We start from the raw sequence: 19143 nt of genomic DNA, 5'->3' as shown, positions 1-19143 counted from the left end.
TATTATATACTCTCCCCCCGTATAACTAATCCCGTCTTTATAACCCGTTATATCCTGTATATTCCTCATATTATATATTATATACTCTCCGGCCGTATAACTAATCCCGTCCTTATAACCTGTTATATCCCTGTATATTCCTCATATTATATATTATATACTCTCCCCCGTATAACTAATCCCGTCCTTATAACCCGTTATATCCCTGTATATTCCTCATATTATATATTATATACTCTCCCCCCGTATAACTAATCCCGTCCTTATAACCCGTTATATCCTGTATATTCCTCATATTATATATTATATACTCTCCCCCCGTATAACTAATCCCGTCTTTATAACCCGTTATATCCTGTATATTCCTCATATTATATATTATATACTCTCCGGCCGTATAACTAATCCCGTCCTTATAACCCGTTATATCCTGTATATTCCTCATATTATATATTATATACTCTCCCCCGTATAACTAATCCCGTCCTTATAACCCGTTATATCCTGTATATTCCTCATATTATATATTATATACTCTCCCCCCGTATAACTAATCCCGTCTTTATAACCCGTTATATCCTGTATATTCCTCATATTATATATTATATACTCTCCGGCCGTATAACTAATCCCGTCCTTATAACCCGTTATTTCCTGTATATTCCTCATATTATATATTATATACTCTCCCCCCGTATAACTAATCCCGTCCTTATAACCCGTTATATCCTGTATATTCCTCATATTATATATTATATACTCTCCCCCCGTATAACTAATCCCGTCTTTATAACCCGTTATATCCTGTATATTCCTCATATTATATATTATATACTCTCCGGCCGTATAACTAATCCCGTCCTTATAACCCGTTATATCCTGTATATTCCTCATATTATATATTATATACTCTCCCCCCCGTATAACTAATCCCGTCCTTATAACCCGTTATATCCCTGTATATTCCTCATATTATATATTATATACTCTCCCCCCGTATAACTAATCCCTTCCTTATAACCCGTTATATCCTGTATATTCCTCATATTATATATTATATACTCTCCGCAGAGGGAAGAGGATCTGGCCCGCAGGCGGGAGGTGAAGGAGAAGAAGAGGCAGGAGATGGAAGCCAGGTTGAAGCATCAGAAGGGAGCGGATCTTACAGAAGAAGACCTGCAGCAGGAGACAGGAGATGAGGAAGAGCCCTTGCCACCACTTTATGTTCCTGAGGAACCCAGTCCAGTCCTCTGTGGGTTTTACGCCTCCCCAGGAGAATTCTGGCTGTCGCTGGTATAATGTTTCACTTAATTACACAACTACTTTTATTATTTGGATTCTGTGATAAACCAGCAGATGGCTGGCAACTGGAAGCCGAGGGGACTAGTCGAGGCAAGTGGCCGGCAACACGCACGGTACTCAGCATGCGTTCACCACGGACTGAATGGAAGAGGACAGGAAGGATCCAGACAGGGTGTAAATGGTTCCAGAGAGCCTTTATACTCTAGAGACGCAATGTTGGCTGTATTTGAAATTGCATATTATAGACACACACAGTGAAAAAAAAGTCTAGTCTCTCGTTTCTCCTGCTGTAAAGACTTAAACCTTAATCAGTCGTTGGTCTCGTCTTAGATTCAGGAGCCGTATGTCTACCCCATGTATGTTTAATCCCCTCACTGTATTACCCTCTACCACTTCTGCTGGGAGGCTGTTCCACTTATGTACTTTTTTGTGCTGCCCCCTTTCTTGGTTGTCACATTATGTTTATTTGAGTAGATTTACCAGATCCGCTAAATAACTGTTAATTACGGATTTCTGCTAATAGCAGTATCTCTGCTCTCTGATCGCGTCTTCATTCGTCCCAATAGGGCGGATATGACTCTGGATTCCTCTACCTGTGCAAGTTTGATGAGAACCAGGCGGCCGACCCTATAACAAGAAGAGACGAGCCGAGATCTGCCCTTCCCATCGAGAACGCTGCTCACAACCCCATCCACAAAGTGCATTTCAGGTAGAAACACGGCAGGATGGGATAGAATATACCAGCGGTTTATAAATTATCTCCAACCTTAGACTGATGGGAGTCGTAGTGTTACAGCGAGAAGAGAAGAGCCTGAGTCCTCATGTAATCTCTGATTTAACAATATTTGGTCCAGATACAGTAGTTTTATGGATTAATGTCATTTTTTAATGAATTTGTAAATTTTACATAATGTAATAATAATTCAAAATAATAATACATTATATATAATTAATATAATAATACATTTAATATTGATAAAATATATATATTTATATATATAATATTATTATTATATATGTATTATTATGTATTATAATCATGATAATTTTAATAAATAAATAATAAATAATTTTATTGATCCAGCGCTCAATTGTAGCGGGCAAATCCAGACTAACAGTCCCTTAATGGACATTCTGGCAAGGTTTGCAGTTGAAGGGCATCAGTTCCTCTCCCCATAACCCAGCTAGAGATCCCTGTGTGTTTTTCGGCATCTGACCTTAGCGTGAATGGGACGTCACTGGGGGAGTGGGGAACTTAAGCCTGCGCGGCACTGAGTGACCTAGGACTTGGTGTACATCAGCCTTGTGTACATCCCGCATATCAGCATCTTTATGAGATATGGCGTTAAGTTGTGCCATTCACTGCCTTTGTGTTTCTTATTGGATTTTTCATTCACTGCCTGTGTGTTTCTTATTGGATGTTTCATTCACTGCCTTTGTGTTTCTTATTGGATTTTTCATTCACTGCCTGTGTGTTTCTTATTGGATTTTTCCTTCACTGCCTGTGTGTTTCTTATTGGATTTTTCATTCACTGCCTGTGTGTTTCTTTTTGGATGTTTCATTCACTGCCTGTGTGTTTCTTATTGGATTTTTCATTCACTGCCTGTGTGTTTCTTATTGGATTTTTCATTCACTACCTGTGTGTTTCTTTTTGGCTGTTTCATTCGCTGCCTGTGTGTTTCTTATTGCATTTTTAGCTCCAGCAAGCAGCTGCTCTTTTGCGGGATGCAGGACGGCGCCATCCGGGTCTATCCTCTCCAAGCCAACGACCCCTCGCTACACTCCATGCAAGGTTACTGGTCTCTTGGCGTCCACGACAACCAGTACGGACACGTCCAAGCCATCTGCTGCAGCTACGACAATCAGTATTTAGTGACCTGCGGAGCAGATAGTAACATCTTCACCTTCAGCATCCTATCCATGGAAGATATAGAGCGTGATCTCAAAGAGAAGAAGACAAAAGTGCCCTCCCCGAGGGTATGTTGTCATGGTTATACCCCATGCAATTAGAACTGTCAACGGCTAATGGGACAGTAACAGTATACAGTATACACTGGCTGTCTCTCTAACGTCCGTCGTCGTTACAGTCACATGAATTCACAGCCCAAATTCCAAATAGAAGAGTGCTTTGCTTACCGATGTCTGTTATAGATCTAATCTATAGATCCGTGTATATTCTCCTTAGTCCGTGGCGGATCAGTACATTTTATCGATAAAAATGAGGTTTAACCAGTTATGTTCTGTTATAGCGCCCCCTGTGTTGCCTGTAATCTGTATTAATGCATTTTCTGTGTCCTCCCGCCACAGAGAGACCTGGAAGGAGAGAAGCCAGCAGAAGATATCGATGATCCAAATGCATATAGGTAACATGAGACAAAGGGGTTAATTACTTAACACAAAGAAAGGCCTCCATCCCAGAGACCAGAACCATTGTCGATCCCTCAAGAATTTAAACTAGCTGTGTAGGAATTGGGAGTCTCCCGGGGCTTCTCGTTGCCCTCGTGATTCAATATTAACCAGTTATGTTCAAAAAACGCTTTTAAAATCATGCTCCCTTACTGGTTTCCGAACCATTTATCTAAAAAGTGCATATTTGGATCTGTTAAAATCTAAATCACGATTTCATCCGCCTGAAAGTTCCAAAATAATTGGAATTTGGGGTTACGAATTATGCGAGAAGCACGGTGTTGCTAGAAAACGCAAAGCTTTATAGGAGTACTTCGGAAAAAAGGCGGAGCCCCATGTAACCCTCTCCCCTGATTGGAGGAACGGGGGAGAGGATGCCACTTTGGTGCGAGAGACAGTGAGAGTATCAGTGAGTGAGCATGAGTGAGAGTATCAGTGAGTGAGCATGAGAGAATCATTTTACTTTGAGTATGAGTCTGTGTTGTAGACAGTAATGTGTTCCGCGCTGGAGGAAGCTTGGTTTGATTTGGTATCTTCTGTAACTTCTGTAGACCGGGCAGCCGCCATTGCAGGCAGTCGTGAGATATTTTAGGTGACTTCACCTCCTGAAGCACCACACTTTGTGAGTTCTTTATGGCAGACCTAATGAAGTCCATCTTATGCTAATGAAGTCCCTTTCCCCATAGGGTCGCATTAATCAGCTGGTCTGCCTAGGTCACTGAGACCTTGTATGATATGCGAATAAATCATTTATATATAATATAAGATATAATTTTTTTGTCTTTCTGAGCAGCATAGAGAATGCAAAGCAGAAAAGGCAGTATGACCTGATGGTGAAGGCAGCAGAAGTAAAGAAGGACAACAAGAGGCGGACGCTGGAGAGCTTGAGAAATGAGTTCCGGGTGCTGCTGAGGAAGAATTCGGAGCTGCCGACTCACATGCAGCTCAGCCGAGCGGTAAGTGTCCCAACATCGGGGCAAATAAAGTCTGCTGATCTGACAGGATGGGTGACACCGAGGAGCGAGTGGCTCACAGTTATCACTCAAACGACAAAAACCTACATTCTTGTTCTACCCTTCAATTTTCCTAAATGCTCTAAAAATGGGGTCTTGTCTAGTGGAGGGAATTCCAGGGCAAAATCATCGAATCCCTTCCCTGACTGCCCCCCAATGTAACAAAAAATATAAATATATAATGCCCTGTTGGTTGATTAGGCAGAGTGTATGCTAAAGATACAAAGAAACCTAGAACCCGCCAGCAGATCGGCCCCATCCGGCCCCCGTCTAGTTGCCTGTTTCTCCTGCTGTAAAGACTCAAACCTTAATCAGTCGTTGGTCTCGTCTTAGATTCAGGAGCCGTATGTCTATCCCATGCATGTTTAATACCCTCACTGTATTACCCTCTACCACCTCTGCTGAGAGGCCGTTCCACTTATCTACCACCCTAAAACTTGCTTCCATTCCATCTAAATCTACACACTGTCTCTACCATAGGACAGTAAAATATAAGTCTGTGACTGGCGCAGAGCTCCATTACTATCAGTTTGCACCGTAACGGTTTTCGGCACTTTCCTGCTCCCCCGACTTCACGTCTGGAGCGTTTTCTCGTGTCCTGGATCCATGTTCCCTTCCCGTTTGCAGGAGTTCGAGATGGATCACCGAATCCGCGAGGAGATGGAGAGACGGACCTCAGAAAGGATCCGTACAGTGATGAAGGAGCTGGCGTGGGATCAGGAGAGACACAGCCTGGCGCTGAAGAAGCTGCAGGCCCGGTGAGCGTCCTCTTACTGGCTGCGCGTTGGGTCTGTAGGCCGAGATTTCATGTTTTCAGTCAGTTGGGGTAAAAAAGCCTCCATGATTTAGTTGTGGCTACCGTGACCCCCTTATTAATTTTTATTATTATTATTATTATTTCACGCCAACAATTCACGCAGCGCTTCTTACAGTCCCTACATTTAAAGGGTCCGACAGAACCAGAACCCGCAGACCAAGACCAACGGATACATTCATTAATAGGTCTTGGCTCGCAGGCTTACAGTCTAGAAATACCAAATAATACCATGTGGCCCCTGGATACCGAGCCCTGCAAAACATCATCAGCGTAATATAAAGTATATAACATGGTCTATAAAACAGGATCAATATCATTATCTGCTCCATTAATAACGCCCTCATTATAACATCACTACCCGTTGTACAGCGCCGCGGAATATGATGGCGCTATATAAAATAATAATAATCATCGAGATAATTTTTGGAAACGTTTTTTTAATTTAAAGTAATGGTGGGAGATCCCCTGTAATATAACGCCACCTATATAACATCTTCAATAGGACACCATGTATATAACATAGTCGCATCCCGCATGGGGGGCTCCGGGTAGCCGGAGCCGGAAAGTTCCCAGGTATGGGGATATCCCAAACCGGATTAATGGAAGAGCTGAATGTTTTAAGACAGTATATATATACCGTGTGTGTATATATATATATATATATATATATATATTGTGTTTTTTCTTACACTAAATAAAAATAACGTCCTTTTTAACCCTTTGCAGCTTTCGGGATAACGTGGAATTTGACACGGTCAGAGTCCGCGGCATCAACAGCGATCACCAGGTGTCAACGTACAGACTGCTGAGCCTCAACGAAAAGCCCTACCGGGTGAAGGGGACTCAGGGCAAGAGACGGTTAACTCGGCACGAGCTGTACCCGAAAGAGCCCGAGGCAACCAAGGACGGCCACGAATTAGGTGAGGAAGCGGCCGCTTTGATGTCACATGACAATTAAATAATCCCAGCACAAATTACGAATGATTGTGTTTCTCGTTCCGAGATGGTTTGGGGCTCTCAGCGAGACTGGAAACGGCGATTCTTGTTAAATATTTATTTCGCTGAGGCCCCCTCATCGTTTTTGTAAGAAATTTGTTAAAATTCATACAAATCCAAATGTAGGATACATTATATCACAGCGCAGAACCCAAGCGAGGAGCCTAAACTTCACTCGGAACTCGCGAGAAAGCCCGCCATTCTTGCACGGAACTTTGTATGAAAGCATCACAAGGCTAGATTGCAAGCTCACAGGCCGAGTCCTTAACCCCTGGTGTACTTGTAATGTAGAAATGTATCTTTTTTAATGTATTTGTTTAGCACCCCACATGTACATCGTACAGCGCCGCGGAACGTTAGCTAATAAAACCCGATTAAGATTTGTGAACCCGTTTCAGTAACCCGCGTGATAATCGCATCTCTTCTTTCTTGTTGCCAGCTATAGCAGAACGAGCTGCAGCCGAAGGGAAGGAGGCATCGATTCCAGTTCAGAAGCAGAAGTGGCCGGGAAAACACAAGGCGGGCAGCCGGCTCGAAAGAATGAGGAAGATTATGGAGAAAACGGAGACGGCAAAATCCAAAATCTCCCAAAGGAAGAAGGAGTGGGAAGAACTGTGAGTCCTCCATCAATTCCTTCACGGGGAAGACACCGGGCGTACAGCGCTGTATACAATAATAACCCGCCCCCAGCGCTGTATACAGTAATATAACCCCCCCGGCGCTGTATACAGTAATATAACCCTCAGCACTGTATACAGTAATATAACCCCCCCGCGCTGTATACAGTAATATAACCCCCAGCGCTGTATACAGTAATATAACCCCCAGCGCTGTATACAGTAATATAACCCTCAGCACTGTATACAGTAATATAACCCCCAGCGCTGTATACAGTAATATAACCCCCCAGCGCTGTATACAGTAATATAACCCCAGCGCTGTATACAGTAATATAACCTCCAGCGCTGTATACAGTAATAACCCCCAGCGCTGTATACAGTAATATAACCCCCAGCGCTGTATACAGTAATATAACCCCCAGCGCTGTATACAGTAATAACCCGCCCCCAGCGCTGTATACAGTAATAACTCCCCCCCAGCGCTGTATACAGTAATATAACCCCCCAGCGCTGTATACAGTAATATAACCCCCCCAGCACTGTATGCAGTAATATAACCCCCAGCGCTGTATACAGTAATATAACCCCCAGCGCTGTATACAGTAATATAACCCCCAGAGCTGTATACAGTAATATAACCCCCCAGCGCTGTATACAGTAATATAACCCCCCAGCACTGTATGCAGTAATATAACCCCCAGCGCTGTATACAGTAATATAACCCCCAGCGCTGTATACAGTAATATAACCCCCCCAGCGCCGTATACAGTAATATAACCCCCAGCGCTGTATACAGTAATAACCCCCAGCGCTGTATACAGTAATATAACCCCCAGCGCTGTATACAGTAATATAATCCCCAGCGCTGTATACAGTAATATAACCCCAGCACTGTATACAGTAATATACCCCCCCAGCGCTGTATACAGTAATATAACCCCCAGCGCTGTATACAGTAATAACCCCCAGCGCTGTATACAGTAATATAACCCCAGCACTGTATACAGTAATAACCCCCAGCGCTGTATACAGTAATATAACCCCCCAGCGCTGTATACAGTAATATAACCCCCCAGCGCTGTATACAGTAATATAACCCCCCAGCGCTGTATACAGTGATAACCCCCCCAGCGCTGTATACAGTAATAACCCCCAGCGCTGTATACAGTAATATAACCCCCCAGCGCTGTATACAGTAATATAACCCCCCAGCGCTGTATACAGTAATATAACCCCCCAGCGCTGTATACAGTGATAACCCCCCCAGCGCTGTATACAGTAATAACCCCCCCAGCGCTGTATACAGTAATATGACCCCCAGCGCTGTATACAGTAATATAACCCCCCAGCGCTGTATACAGTAATATACCCCCCAGCGCTGTATACAGTAATATATCCCCCCAGCGCTGTATACAGTAATATAACCCCCAGTGCTGTATACAGTAATATAACCCCCAGTGCTGTATACAGTAATATAACCCCCAGCGCTGTATACAGTAATATAACCCCCAGCGCTGTATACAGTAATATAACCCCCAGCACTTTATACAGTAATATAACCCCCAGCGCTGTATACAGTAATATAACCCCCCAGCGCTGTATACAGTAATATAACCCCCAGCGCTGTATACAGTAATATAACCCCCAGCACTGTATACAGTAATATAACCCCCAGCGCTGTATACAGTAATATAACCCCCCAGCGCTGTATACAGTAATATAACCCCCAGCACTGTATACAGTAATATAACCCCCCAGCGCTGTATACAGTAATATAACCCCCCAGCGCTGTATACAGTAATATAACCCCCAGCGCTGTATACAGTAATATAACCCCCCAGCGCTGTATACAGTAATATAACCCCCAGCACTGTATACAGTAATATAACCCCCAGCGCTGTATACAGTAATATAACCCCCAGCGCTGTATACAGTAATATAACCCCCCAGCGCTGTATACAGTAATATTACCCCCAGCGCTGTATACAGTAATATAACCCCCAGCACTGTATACAGTAATATAACCCCCCAGCACTGTATACAGTAATATAACCCCCAGCGCTGTATACAGTAATATAACCCCCCAGCGCTGTATACAGTAATATAACCCCCAGTGTACTGTATACAGTAATATAACCCCCAGCACTGTATACAGTAATATAACCCCCAGCGCTGTATACAGTTATATAACCCCCAGCACTGTATACAGTAATATAACCCCCAGTGCTGTATACAGTAATATAACCCCCAGTGCTGTATACAGTAATATAACCCCCAGCGCTGTATACAGTAATATAACCCCCAGCGCTGTATACAGTAATATAACCCCCAGCACTTTATACAGTAATATAACCCCCAGCGCTGTATACAGTAATATAACCCCCCAGCGCTGTATACAGTAATATAACCCCCAGCGCTGTATACAGTAATATAACCCCCAGCACTGTATACAGTAATATAACCCCCAGCGCTGTATACAGTAATATAACCCCCCAGCGCTGTATACAGTAATATAACCCCCAGCACTGTATACAGTAATATAACCCCCCAGCGCTGTATACAGTAATATAACCCCCCAGCGCTGTATACAGTAATATAACCCCCAGCGCTGTATACAGTAATATAACCCCCCAGCGCTGTATACAGTAATATAACCCCCAGCACTGTATACAGTAATATAACCCCCAGCGCTGTATACAGTAATATAACCCCCAGCGCTGTATACAGTAATATAACCCCCAGCGCTGTATACAGTAATATAACCCCCCAGCACTGTATACAGTAATATAACCCCCAGCGCTGTATACAGTAATATAACCCCCCCAGCGCTGTATACAGTAATATAACCCCCAGTGTACTGTATACAGTAATATAACCCCCAGCACTGTATACAGTAATATAACCCCCAGCGCTGTATACAGTTATATAACCCCCAGCACTGTATACAGTAATATAACCCCCAGCGCTGTATACCGTAATATAACAGCCAGCGCTGTATACAGTAATATAACCCCCAGCGCTGTATACAGTAATATAACACCCAGCGCTGTATACAGTAATATAACCCCCAGCGCTGTATACAGTAATATAACCCCCAGCGCTGTATACAGTAATATAACAGCCAGCGCTGTATACAGTAATATAACCCCCAGCGCTGTATACAGTAATATAACCCCCAGCGCTGTATACAGTAATATAACACCCAGCGCTGTATACAGTAATATAACCCCCAGCGCTGTATACAGTAATATAACCCCCAGCGCTGTATACAGTAATATAACCCCCCAGCGCTGTATACAGTAATATAACCCCCCAGCGCTGTATACAGTAATATAACCCCCCCAGCACTGTATACAGTAATATAACCCCCCAGCACTGTATACAGGAATATAACCCCCAGCGCTGTATACAGGAATATAACCCCCAGCGCTGTATACAGTAATATAACCCCCAGCGCTGTATACAGTAATATAACCCCCAGCACTGTATACAGTAATATAACCCCCAGCGCTGTATACAGTAATATAACACCCAGCGCTGTATACAGTAATATAACACCCAGCGCTGTATACAGTAATATAACCCCCAGCGCTGTATACAGTAATGTAACCCCCAGCGCTGTATACAGTAATATAACCCCCAGCGCTGTATACAGTAATATAACAGCCAGCGCTGTATACAGTAATATAACCCCCAGCGCTGTATACAGTAATATAACCCCCAGCGCTGTATACAGTAATATAACACCCAGCGCTGTATACAGTAATATAACCCCCAGCGCTGTATACAGTAATATAACCCCCAGCGCTGTATACAGTAATATAACCCCCCAGCGCTGTATACAGTAATATAACCCCCCAGCGCTGTATACAGTAATATAACCCCCCCAGCACTGTATACAGTAATATAACCCCCCAGCACTGTATACAGGAATATAACCCCAGCGCTGTATACAGGAATATAACCCCCAGTATAACTACAACTGGGTTGAATAAGAAAACAAAAGTAGCCAATTAGAGGCAAGTAGACCAGACGTTAGATCTCCCATTGGTTGCACACAGCATTACCCATGTCATTTCTTCCCGTTCTGTCACATGCGCCGTCAAGTGATGCGATCCATACGGATTTAAACTGAGAATTGGGAGTAAACCTTGGGTTTTGAAGGAGAATTTCCCTAAAACGTGACGGTGTCTTCCAGGTACAAGAAGAAGCCCAACGACGACTACGAAGATCCGCAGGACTTGCTGGCCATAAAAAACGCTAAGGAGAACATGGGAGACTTTAAACTGAAGACCGCAGCGGATTACACGGTCCCCGAGCACCTGCGCATCAACGCGGAGCGGAAGAGGAACGAGCTGGCCATGTTGGAGGACACGGTGCGTACGCTTACCGGGACGGGGCGGCCACACCGGATCCGTGAAACCCGCACGGTATCACGCGGGCACACCGGCAGACGGCAATGGAGATGACCCGGTCGTGGGCTATTCCTGAAGGGCTGGGGTGAACCAGTCTTTCTCACGGGTCTGAATGATGTCACCGGGAAAGTTGCACCTGCCTGGGGCAACCCCAGACCACGACACAGCAGTCTGGGGCTACCTCGTTTCCGGTGGCATCCGGGCACCATCCCCCGGAAACAATGTACTAGATTAGGGGTATCACCAAAGTACTGTGGGCCAATGTACTAGTTTGGAATAGCAGAGTTGCCCCAGCGCGGGGCGCGTCTCTGGCACTTTCGGACGCCTCCTTACCGTTGTTTTTCCCCTCCGCAGATCCACGAGAGGAAATCGGCCATGAACCTCGCCATCCTGGCACTGAGAGACTTCAAGGCGGACACCATCAAAGAGATCCAGAAGTTAACCGAAGAAGTCAAACTCACGCAGTCCCGGTTAGAACCTACCAAGCGCTTGGCGGTTCCGCCGGTGCCGCGCATGCTTCCTGACGAGGTGCCGGAGAACAAGTTCCGATACGACAGCGAAACACTCCAGAGATTTCAACTGGAGCAGGAAAATAAATCTAAACGGCCATTAAAGGAGGAGGCTTTCGGGGGCTTCGGGGGGTTTGGAGGCGAGACAAATACTGCCCTTAACGAAGGAGAGACGCGGTCCCTGCCATCCTCTCGATCGACCCGAGGAGGGTCTGCCGCTTGCGGATCAGCGCAGGAGGAAGAGAAATCGGAACTGGAGAAGGAGATCGCGCGGATCGACGAGATCAGGAACATGTATGAGCAGCAGAACCTTATAAAGAAGGTGAGGAAATGGGGTAGAAACAGAAAAACAATAAAAAATACCAAAAAGGGGCACTTTTGGGGGTGTGGCTAGAGGTGGGGCTGGGCGGGGCTTTACTTAGACTTTTTATGTGACTCTGTGCCCTATTCATCGTTAGGAGTTGGCGGCGGCCGGGGCGAGAAGATGAGGGCTGAAGGATTTTATCGATAAAAGAAGCATTTAGAAAAATAGTTTCTCTCTTTCTTCTTTTTTTCCTCCGCCGCAGATTAACGAGTTGGTGAGTAACTTTGACGCCGAGCTTCGGATTCTGCGCCACGAGAAGCTGAAGCTGGACGTGGAAATGAAGATGGCCGACCTGCGCCACGTCACGCTCTTTGAGGAGCTTCTCCTGTTGAAGGAGTTTGAGAAGCGAGAGGACATCCTGCAGGAGAGAGTCAGCGACCGAGTCTCCGAGAAGGAGGACATGAAGGTACCCGGGGGGGGGGGGGGTCCCTGTACATGAAGGTACCCGGGGGGGGTCCCTGTACATGATGGTACGGGGGCGAGGGGGTCCCTGTACATGAAGGTACCTGGGGGGTCCCTGTACATGAAGGTACCCGGGGGGGGATCCCTGTACATGAAGGTACCCGGGGGGGGATCCCTGTACATGACGGTACCCGGGGGGGGATCCCTGTACATGACGGTACCCGGGGGGGGTGTTACAGGGTCACCGTACCCAAGGCTGGGTTTCCCTGTTTGAGGACTGAGGAATCACCAGTCAGTCTCTCATACGGATAGCACTCAGCTATCCACAGGTCAGTCAGACCACCATTCTGAGTAAAACCAGAATAAGAACTCTTTATTGCACAACAAACCAAACTTATATAGATCCTTAATTCAATAAACACAAAACCCAGCCCCCAATCTCATCAGCCACATCCCATCACAAATCCCATCGGTATACAGGGGATGGATCAGGTGAGGGGATTAAGGGATACAATGGGTTCCCCCACCTGTGTTATCCCCCCTGTAGTGTGGGTGCCGTCTGGGCAGATAGGGCTGTGCTGGCTGATTAAGAGCCCCAGCCAGATTATAGGATTGTCTCTTTGAAGGCTGGAGCTGCAGCCACATCAGTCTCTGGGCCGAATACACAATAACCCGGGTCATGGTATCACAAACTGAACCCAAAAACACTCCATGACCCGGCTAACTTAACATGAAAATAATAGCCTGTTAGCCTGACCCTGTGACAGGGGGGTCCCTGTACATGACCCTACCGGGGGGTCCCTGTACATGACGGTACCGGGGGGGGGTCCCTGTACATGACGGTACCGGGGGGGGGATATGTCGCGTTACGGGGCAGGACACCCTGACACGTCGTCTGTCTTTCAGGCGAAGTCTGAGGAATATCTGCAGCAGCTTGAGGCCAAAAAGAGAGAGATAACAAACCTTCAGGAGCAGGAGACGGCTCTTCATTCCACCTTCCAGTCTTCGTTGGGCGAGAACAACAAATTTGCTGGATTTCTGACCAAAGTCTTTAAGAAGAAGATTAAACGCACTAAAAAGAAAGAGATTCCCGGTGCCGAAGGTGCGTTCACTGGGTGCGCTCCGCGGTCATAAATATACACTTTCCAAACACATCCGGCCAACATGTAGCCATCGATAGAATCCCCAGCCGGACGTACTTACAGGGAAGAGACCCACGGTGGAGAAGGTAGACCTCCTTCCCGTCACTCTAACCGGGTTGCCTGGAGGATGGGATGAGGGCATCGGTGGCAAGCAGTGGGAGTTGGGCGTCTGGTTGGGCGGCTGCGGGGTATCAGGATAATATTACGCTTTTAGTTAGACCACTAAGGAAAGGAGTGTGGGGGGAACCCCAATACCCCCCCAGTCTGATTGCTGATTTGGCCCCCCCATCATTTGCCTTCCTGGCTGTATTTTGTGTTTTTTACATAATTCCCATGACAACGCGCTCATTGACACCCTGCCCGAGATTCCCAAGGGCATCCTGAAGGCTTTTTGGGGGGATTTTTGCTCCTCAGTGATGCCCCCGGGGGGGAGCCGGTTGGCGTGTAGCCTCCATCGGTGAGACTCGGGCAGAGACGGGTGACGGCCGTTGGCTGCGCGGTTGTGAATGTTTAGGTGAAGGTACACGTTGTGAGACGGGATATCCGGTTGTGTAAATTACAGAGGAGGAAGAGGAGAGCGAGGACGATTCCGATGAAGAATCCACCTGGGAGAGCGATGAGGACGAGTCCGGCTCCGAGGAAGGAGTTTTCGACGACTCCATTTGCCCCGACAGTAAGTGTGCGAGTCGTTCATTTCCACGGCAGCAGCTGTTTGGGGGCTCCACGTGCGATGGGGTCTCTGGTCGGCGTCCATGGGGTCACTCGGAGCTCCGTGCTGTCCGTCTTCCCTTCCCTCCCGCAGACTGCGACCCTGCCTTGTTTGAGAAAACCCTCCGGCTGCGCGAGAGACGCCTGGACATCGAGGACTCTCTGACCGAAGAGAAGAAGGTTGCAGACAACCTGAAGAAGGAGTACGACGCTCTGGCCAAAAAGGTACTCGCCATGTACGAGTGTCCCGCTGGGGCAATTAGAACGGGGCATTAGAACGGGGCATTAGAGTGGGCATTAGCATGGGGCATTAGAGTGGGCATTAGAGTGGGGCATTAGAGTGGGGCATTAGCGTGGGGCATTAGAACGGGGCATGGATTACCTGACCTTTACAGATACCTTAAAATGGGTTAGGGGGTTTTCTTAATAGATCCGTGGTGCATACTTACCTAGCCCCCCATTTAGTGTGTGCGGTTCCAGTTTCCGTGAGGATCGTGGGACAGATAGGGAGATTAAAGTCACATGGCCACCTTGTGATGCATTAAAGCAGAGCGCTGATATATGATGTCATATCCTGATGTTCAGTACATTGTAAGTAGGTGGATGGCCATGCCCCTATCCCACCTCTAACCACCCCCACCAATGGCGTCCTGCCTTGGGTAGGTTGGGGGGTATGATGGCAGATCCCCCAAGGACTATAACTTATACACCACCAGGCTGTGTTACCCCATTAACCCTTTGTATGCCTTGCTTCTGTTATATGTAGGCGAAGGGCAGTATTATCCAGCCTGACAGGTAGATTTGCCGGGTCCTAGCATTTAAAGGCAGGTGACGGTGTCTGCCGCGGTGGTCACACAAGCACCCGCACCATACTAAAAGGCCGCTGTTTGCCCCCCATCAGGTGAAAGTTGTGGACGTGAGCCTGAGTATCGCGGAGAAGGAGCTCGACGCGTTCCAGAGGGAGAAGCAGCAGAAGCTGAACGAGCTTCATGTCGTGGTGCCGCTGAAACTACATCAGGTACGAAGACTAAAACCACAGACCAGGCCTGCCACGGGGCAACATGTACCCTGACCGTGGCACTCAAAGGGGTAATAACACGACCTGTTACACCACACGGGGTCAGGTTAGTGCCGGATACTCGTTACCCATAAATGATCTCCTCGGCAGGTGGATCACACGGTAAACGGCGAGATCCCGGGAGATCTCTCCCAAGCGCTGGTGTTCAGCCACCATTCCCTGGACGGCCTGCAGCGGCGGATCGAGGAGCTGCAGCGGGAGAAGCTGGAGCAGCGGGAGCTCTACAGACAGGCGCGGGAGCAACATAAGCAGCTGATCCGCGACAGAAAGGAGATGGAGTCCCAGATACGGAGTGAGTGCCCAGGGAGCCCCCCGCAAAACACCCAGGAACGTAAAGGGGGCAGCAAGACTCTGACGAGCCGATGATGATGATGACGATTCATTGAAAACGTTCATGCGTTGTACTGCGCTGTTGCTTTTGGGTAACACCGGATATATTACTGATTAGTGATTAGAAATGAGTTTTTGGGGTCAGTTTTAGGGGAAAAAGGAATATGAAACAGCGCCCCCTTGAAATGTAAAGGCCAGAGAGGGTACAGCACCCAGAACCCCGGCCGTCCGGCCTGAATGGCACAAAGTACCGTGGGTTTAATACTTTGTATCGAGGCCGCAGCCTGCTGTCCATCACGGCCCCGGTGACTTACATTCATCATTCAGACCACATTCTGTCTGCCCCACTCATACTAACCAACTGTCCCAAACCCCCCCAATCCAGAGCTGCAGGAGAAGTGTCGTCAGCAGATGATGATGAAGTTCGGCCGCCTGGTGGACCTCGAGTCCCTGCAGACGCTGTCTGTGAACGTCAACCTGGAGGAGCTGAAGATAAAATCTTTGGAGACGGGGCAGAAAATGGACAAGGAGGTCGCCGAGTGGGAGGTGAGCTGGGAGCGGGTCAGTAATGGGGGCTTATAATCCCCCCGGATGCGGACCAGCAATAGCCTGATCTCTCGTTTAACTATAACCACCAGATACCTGGCGGGGAGAGGCTTAGAGCTAATGTTTTACTTTACTGAGAGGGTGGTAGATAAGTGGAACAGCCTCCCAGCAGAGGTGGTAGAGGGTGATACAGTGAGGGGATTAAACATGCATGGGATAGACATACGGCTCCTGAATCTAAGACGAGACCGACGACTGATTAAGGTTTGAGTCTTTACAGCGGGGAATGCGGGCAGGTTAGACGGGGGCCGGATGGGGCCGATCTGTTTCCTGACACCTTGTCGCTGTAACCGATTCCAGGCCAAGGTGATGGAGAAGAAGAGAGAGCTGATGGGGGTCACTCGGGAGCAGACGAGGAAGCTGGAGAAGATGAACGAACTTCTTATGGAACAGAAGGCTCTAGAAGAGAAACTCGATGCACGGCAAACATGCGCGGTACGTCTCTTCCAAACACCTTGTATCTGCTGCCCGAAAATAGGGACTGTCCCATGAAAACCAGGACGGTTGGGAATTATGTAAAGTCTGCCAATAATTACACCCCCGCAAAGCACTTGATTTTGCTCTTTGCCAGTCAGTAATGATTCTCTCGCCTTTTCTCGTTTCTGTTTGAAACCCACCAGGGTGAGGAGTTCCGGGGTCCGCGCAGCGCAGATATACGGGGGAGGAATAAGCTGCTGCACATGGTTCAGATACAAGCCAAAGAAATCGGGAACCTGAAAGAAGAAATTTCCCTCCTCAGCAAGAAAGGCGGAAGTATCCTGCCCCCCGCGCACCCCCCAGTGCCACGAAGCAGCGGCACCGTGGCTTGACTAACCCCTTAAATCCGCCAACCCGCAGGGGTGTCCGCAGCCCCATCTGCTCAGAATTCTGCTAATAAATCTCTCCAACGGTTTGTTCCCAACCAATCAGGACAGGCAGGTGATAGAAAGGGATTTAAACACCTCTTACCTGCCCCCAGCAGTCCTTATACCCCCGGGGGGGCTGCTGGTCCTCCTGTCCGTGTTTTAAATAAACATTAAGTTCCCTTTCGGGGAGTAACTCTGCGTTCCGTTGGTTTTTATTGGTTGAAATGATCTGAATGCTGTTTCTTTTTATGGGGGTCTCATTATTTCTGCGAGGATTAGTGGGGGGCATCTCCAGAATCCTGATCCCTGCAAGATGTGGTTTAATGGTAGCTCCTCCCCATTTTTGGCCCTTGCCACACCCACTTTTTTTTTTACCCCAGTGTTCTGTGTCTTACTAACCATGTGATCTAGGAGCTGCTCCGGAACCGGCTCTAGAACCACTAGGGGGCCACAAGTTATGGCAATGTGAGCCAGGCGGCTCGGAGTATTGTGAGTGCTCACTTCTCATTGGCCGGTTCAGTAACGTTCTGTTTCCAGCTACTTTTATAAAATACTTCCTTAGTGGACGTAGGACAGCCAATCACGGTAAAGAAACAGCTGGCGATGCGCAGAAAGCTACCCTATAGAATATATAGGCAGACTAGAGGTGACTTTTCTGCTGTCGCTGTGACTCTATATAATGGTTCCAGGACGGGGGGGATCTCAATATATCCGGCTTGGGGGAGAGAAGAGAGAGAGACGGGACAAGAGAGGGGGGACGGGAGAGAGAGAGACGTTTAAATCCATAAAGCGATTTAATAAAGGAAAGGAGGGAATTTATTCCAAAGGAGGAAAAAAATTACAACAAGAGACCGGAATCTAACACTAGAGGATCAGAGACTGAGATGGAACGGAAGGAAGTTTTACTTTACTGAGAGGGTGGTGGATAAGTGGAACAGCCTCCCAGCAGAGGTGGTAGAGGGTAATACAGTGAGGGCATTAAACATGCATGGGATAGACATACGGCTCCTGAATCTAAGACGAGACCAACGACTGATTAAGGTTTGAGTCTTTACAGCAGGAGAAACGGCGACTAGACGGGGGCCGGATGGGGCCGATCTGAAGTCATTCTCCGTGATGAGCAGCAGGTGGCGCTGCTTCCCTTCTCATTGGAGAGAGAAATGTTAGCTGTGGGAATAATAATAATGAATTTATTATTATTATTATTACCATTATTATTATTATTATTATTATTATTATTATGTGAATAATCTCTCTTCTTTGTTGTTTTTCACATTTTCTGCCGCTTCCTCTGATTTCTTGTGTGTGTTTCCTGTCCGTCGGGGGTGCGGAGAGCTGTTTTTGATGCTGATTTATGGATTTTTTACATTATTTAGCACGAGACCGAAGTATTTTAATTGCACAAAGTGACGTCCGGACTCATTTACTTTCATTTCTACCCCAAATACGATCAAAATGACTGCCGCGGAGCTCACATCGCGTGTGGGCTTTACAAGAATAATATTATTTACCCCGTTTAATTTATTAACCCGTTCCCTGCTGTTTCTATACACATTATCGGGGCTTTTAGGGCCGTAGAACCCTGCGAT

General features: G+C 47.0%; 1 protein-coding gene across 1 annotated transcript in view; it reads left to right on the top strand.

Annotated features, from left to right (window-relative positions):
- Positions 1–17737, top strand: part of CFAP44 (cilia and flagella associated protein 44) — a 29411-nt gene extending 11674 nt beyond the window's left edge. The window contains exons 15-33 of the mRNA XM_053457385.1: positions 1072–1293; positions 1869–2011; positions 3001–3280; positions 3611–3666; positions 4503–4665; positions 5350–5480; positions 6266–6459; positions 6975–7149; positions 11354–11531; positions 11925–12401; positions 12646–12849; positions 13752–13947; positions 14550–14660; positions 14790–14920; positions 15597–15713; positions 15864–16065; positions 16489–16649; positions 17010–17144; positions 17330–17737. Of these exons, the coding sequence (XP_053313360.1) occupies positions 1072–1293; positions 1869–2011; positions 3001–3280; positions 3611–3666; positions 4503–4665; positions 5350–5480; positions 6266–6459; positions 6975–7149; positions 11354–11531; positions 11925–12401; positions 12646–12849; positions 13752–13947; positions 14550–14660; positions 14790–14920; positions 15597–15713; positions 15864–16065; positions 16489–16649; positions 17010–17144; positions 17330–17518 (3465 nt within the window). The 3' untranslated portion in view covers positions 17519–17737. The remainder of the gene's footprint in view (positions 1–1071; positions 1294–1868; positions 2012–3000; positions 3281–3610; positions 3667–4502; positions 4666–5349; positions 5481–6265; positions 6460–6974; positions 7150–11353; positions 11532–11924; positions 12402–12645; positions 12850–13751; positions 13948–14549; positions 14661–14789; positions 14921–15596; positions 15714–15863; positions 16066–16488; positions 16650–17009; positions 17145–17329) is intronic.
- The last annotated feature ends 1406 nt before the right edge of the window (positions 17738–19143 follow it).

Source organism: Spea bombifrons, chromosome 2 (assembly GCF_027358695.1).
Source record: "Spea bombifrons isolate aSpeBom1 chromosome 2, aSpeBom1.2.pri, whole genome shotgun sequence".
Lineage (NCBI taxonomy): Eukaryota > Metazoa > Chordata > Amphibia > Anura > Pelobatidae > Spea > Spea bombifrons.
Note: the sequence above shows the minus strand (reverse complement) of the source record. Positions and strands in the feature narration are given on the sequence as shown.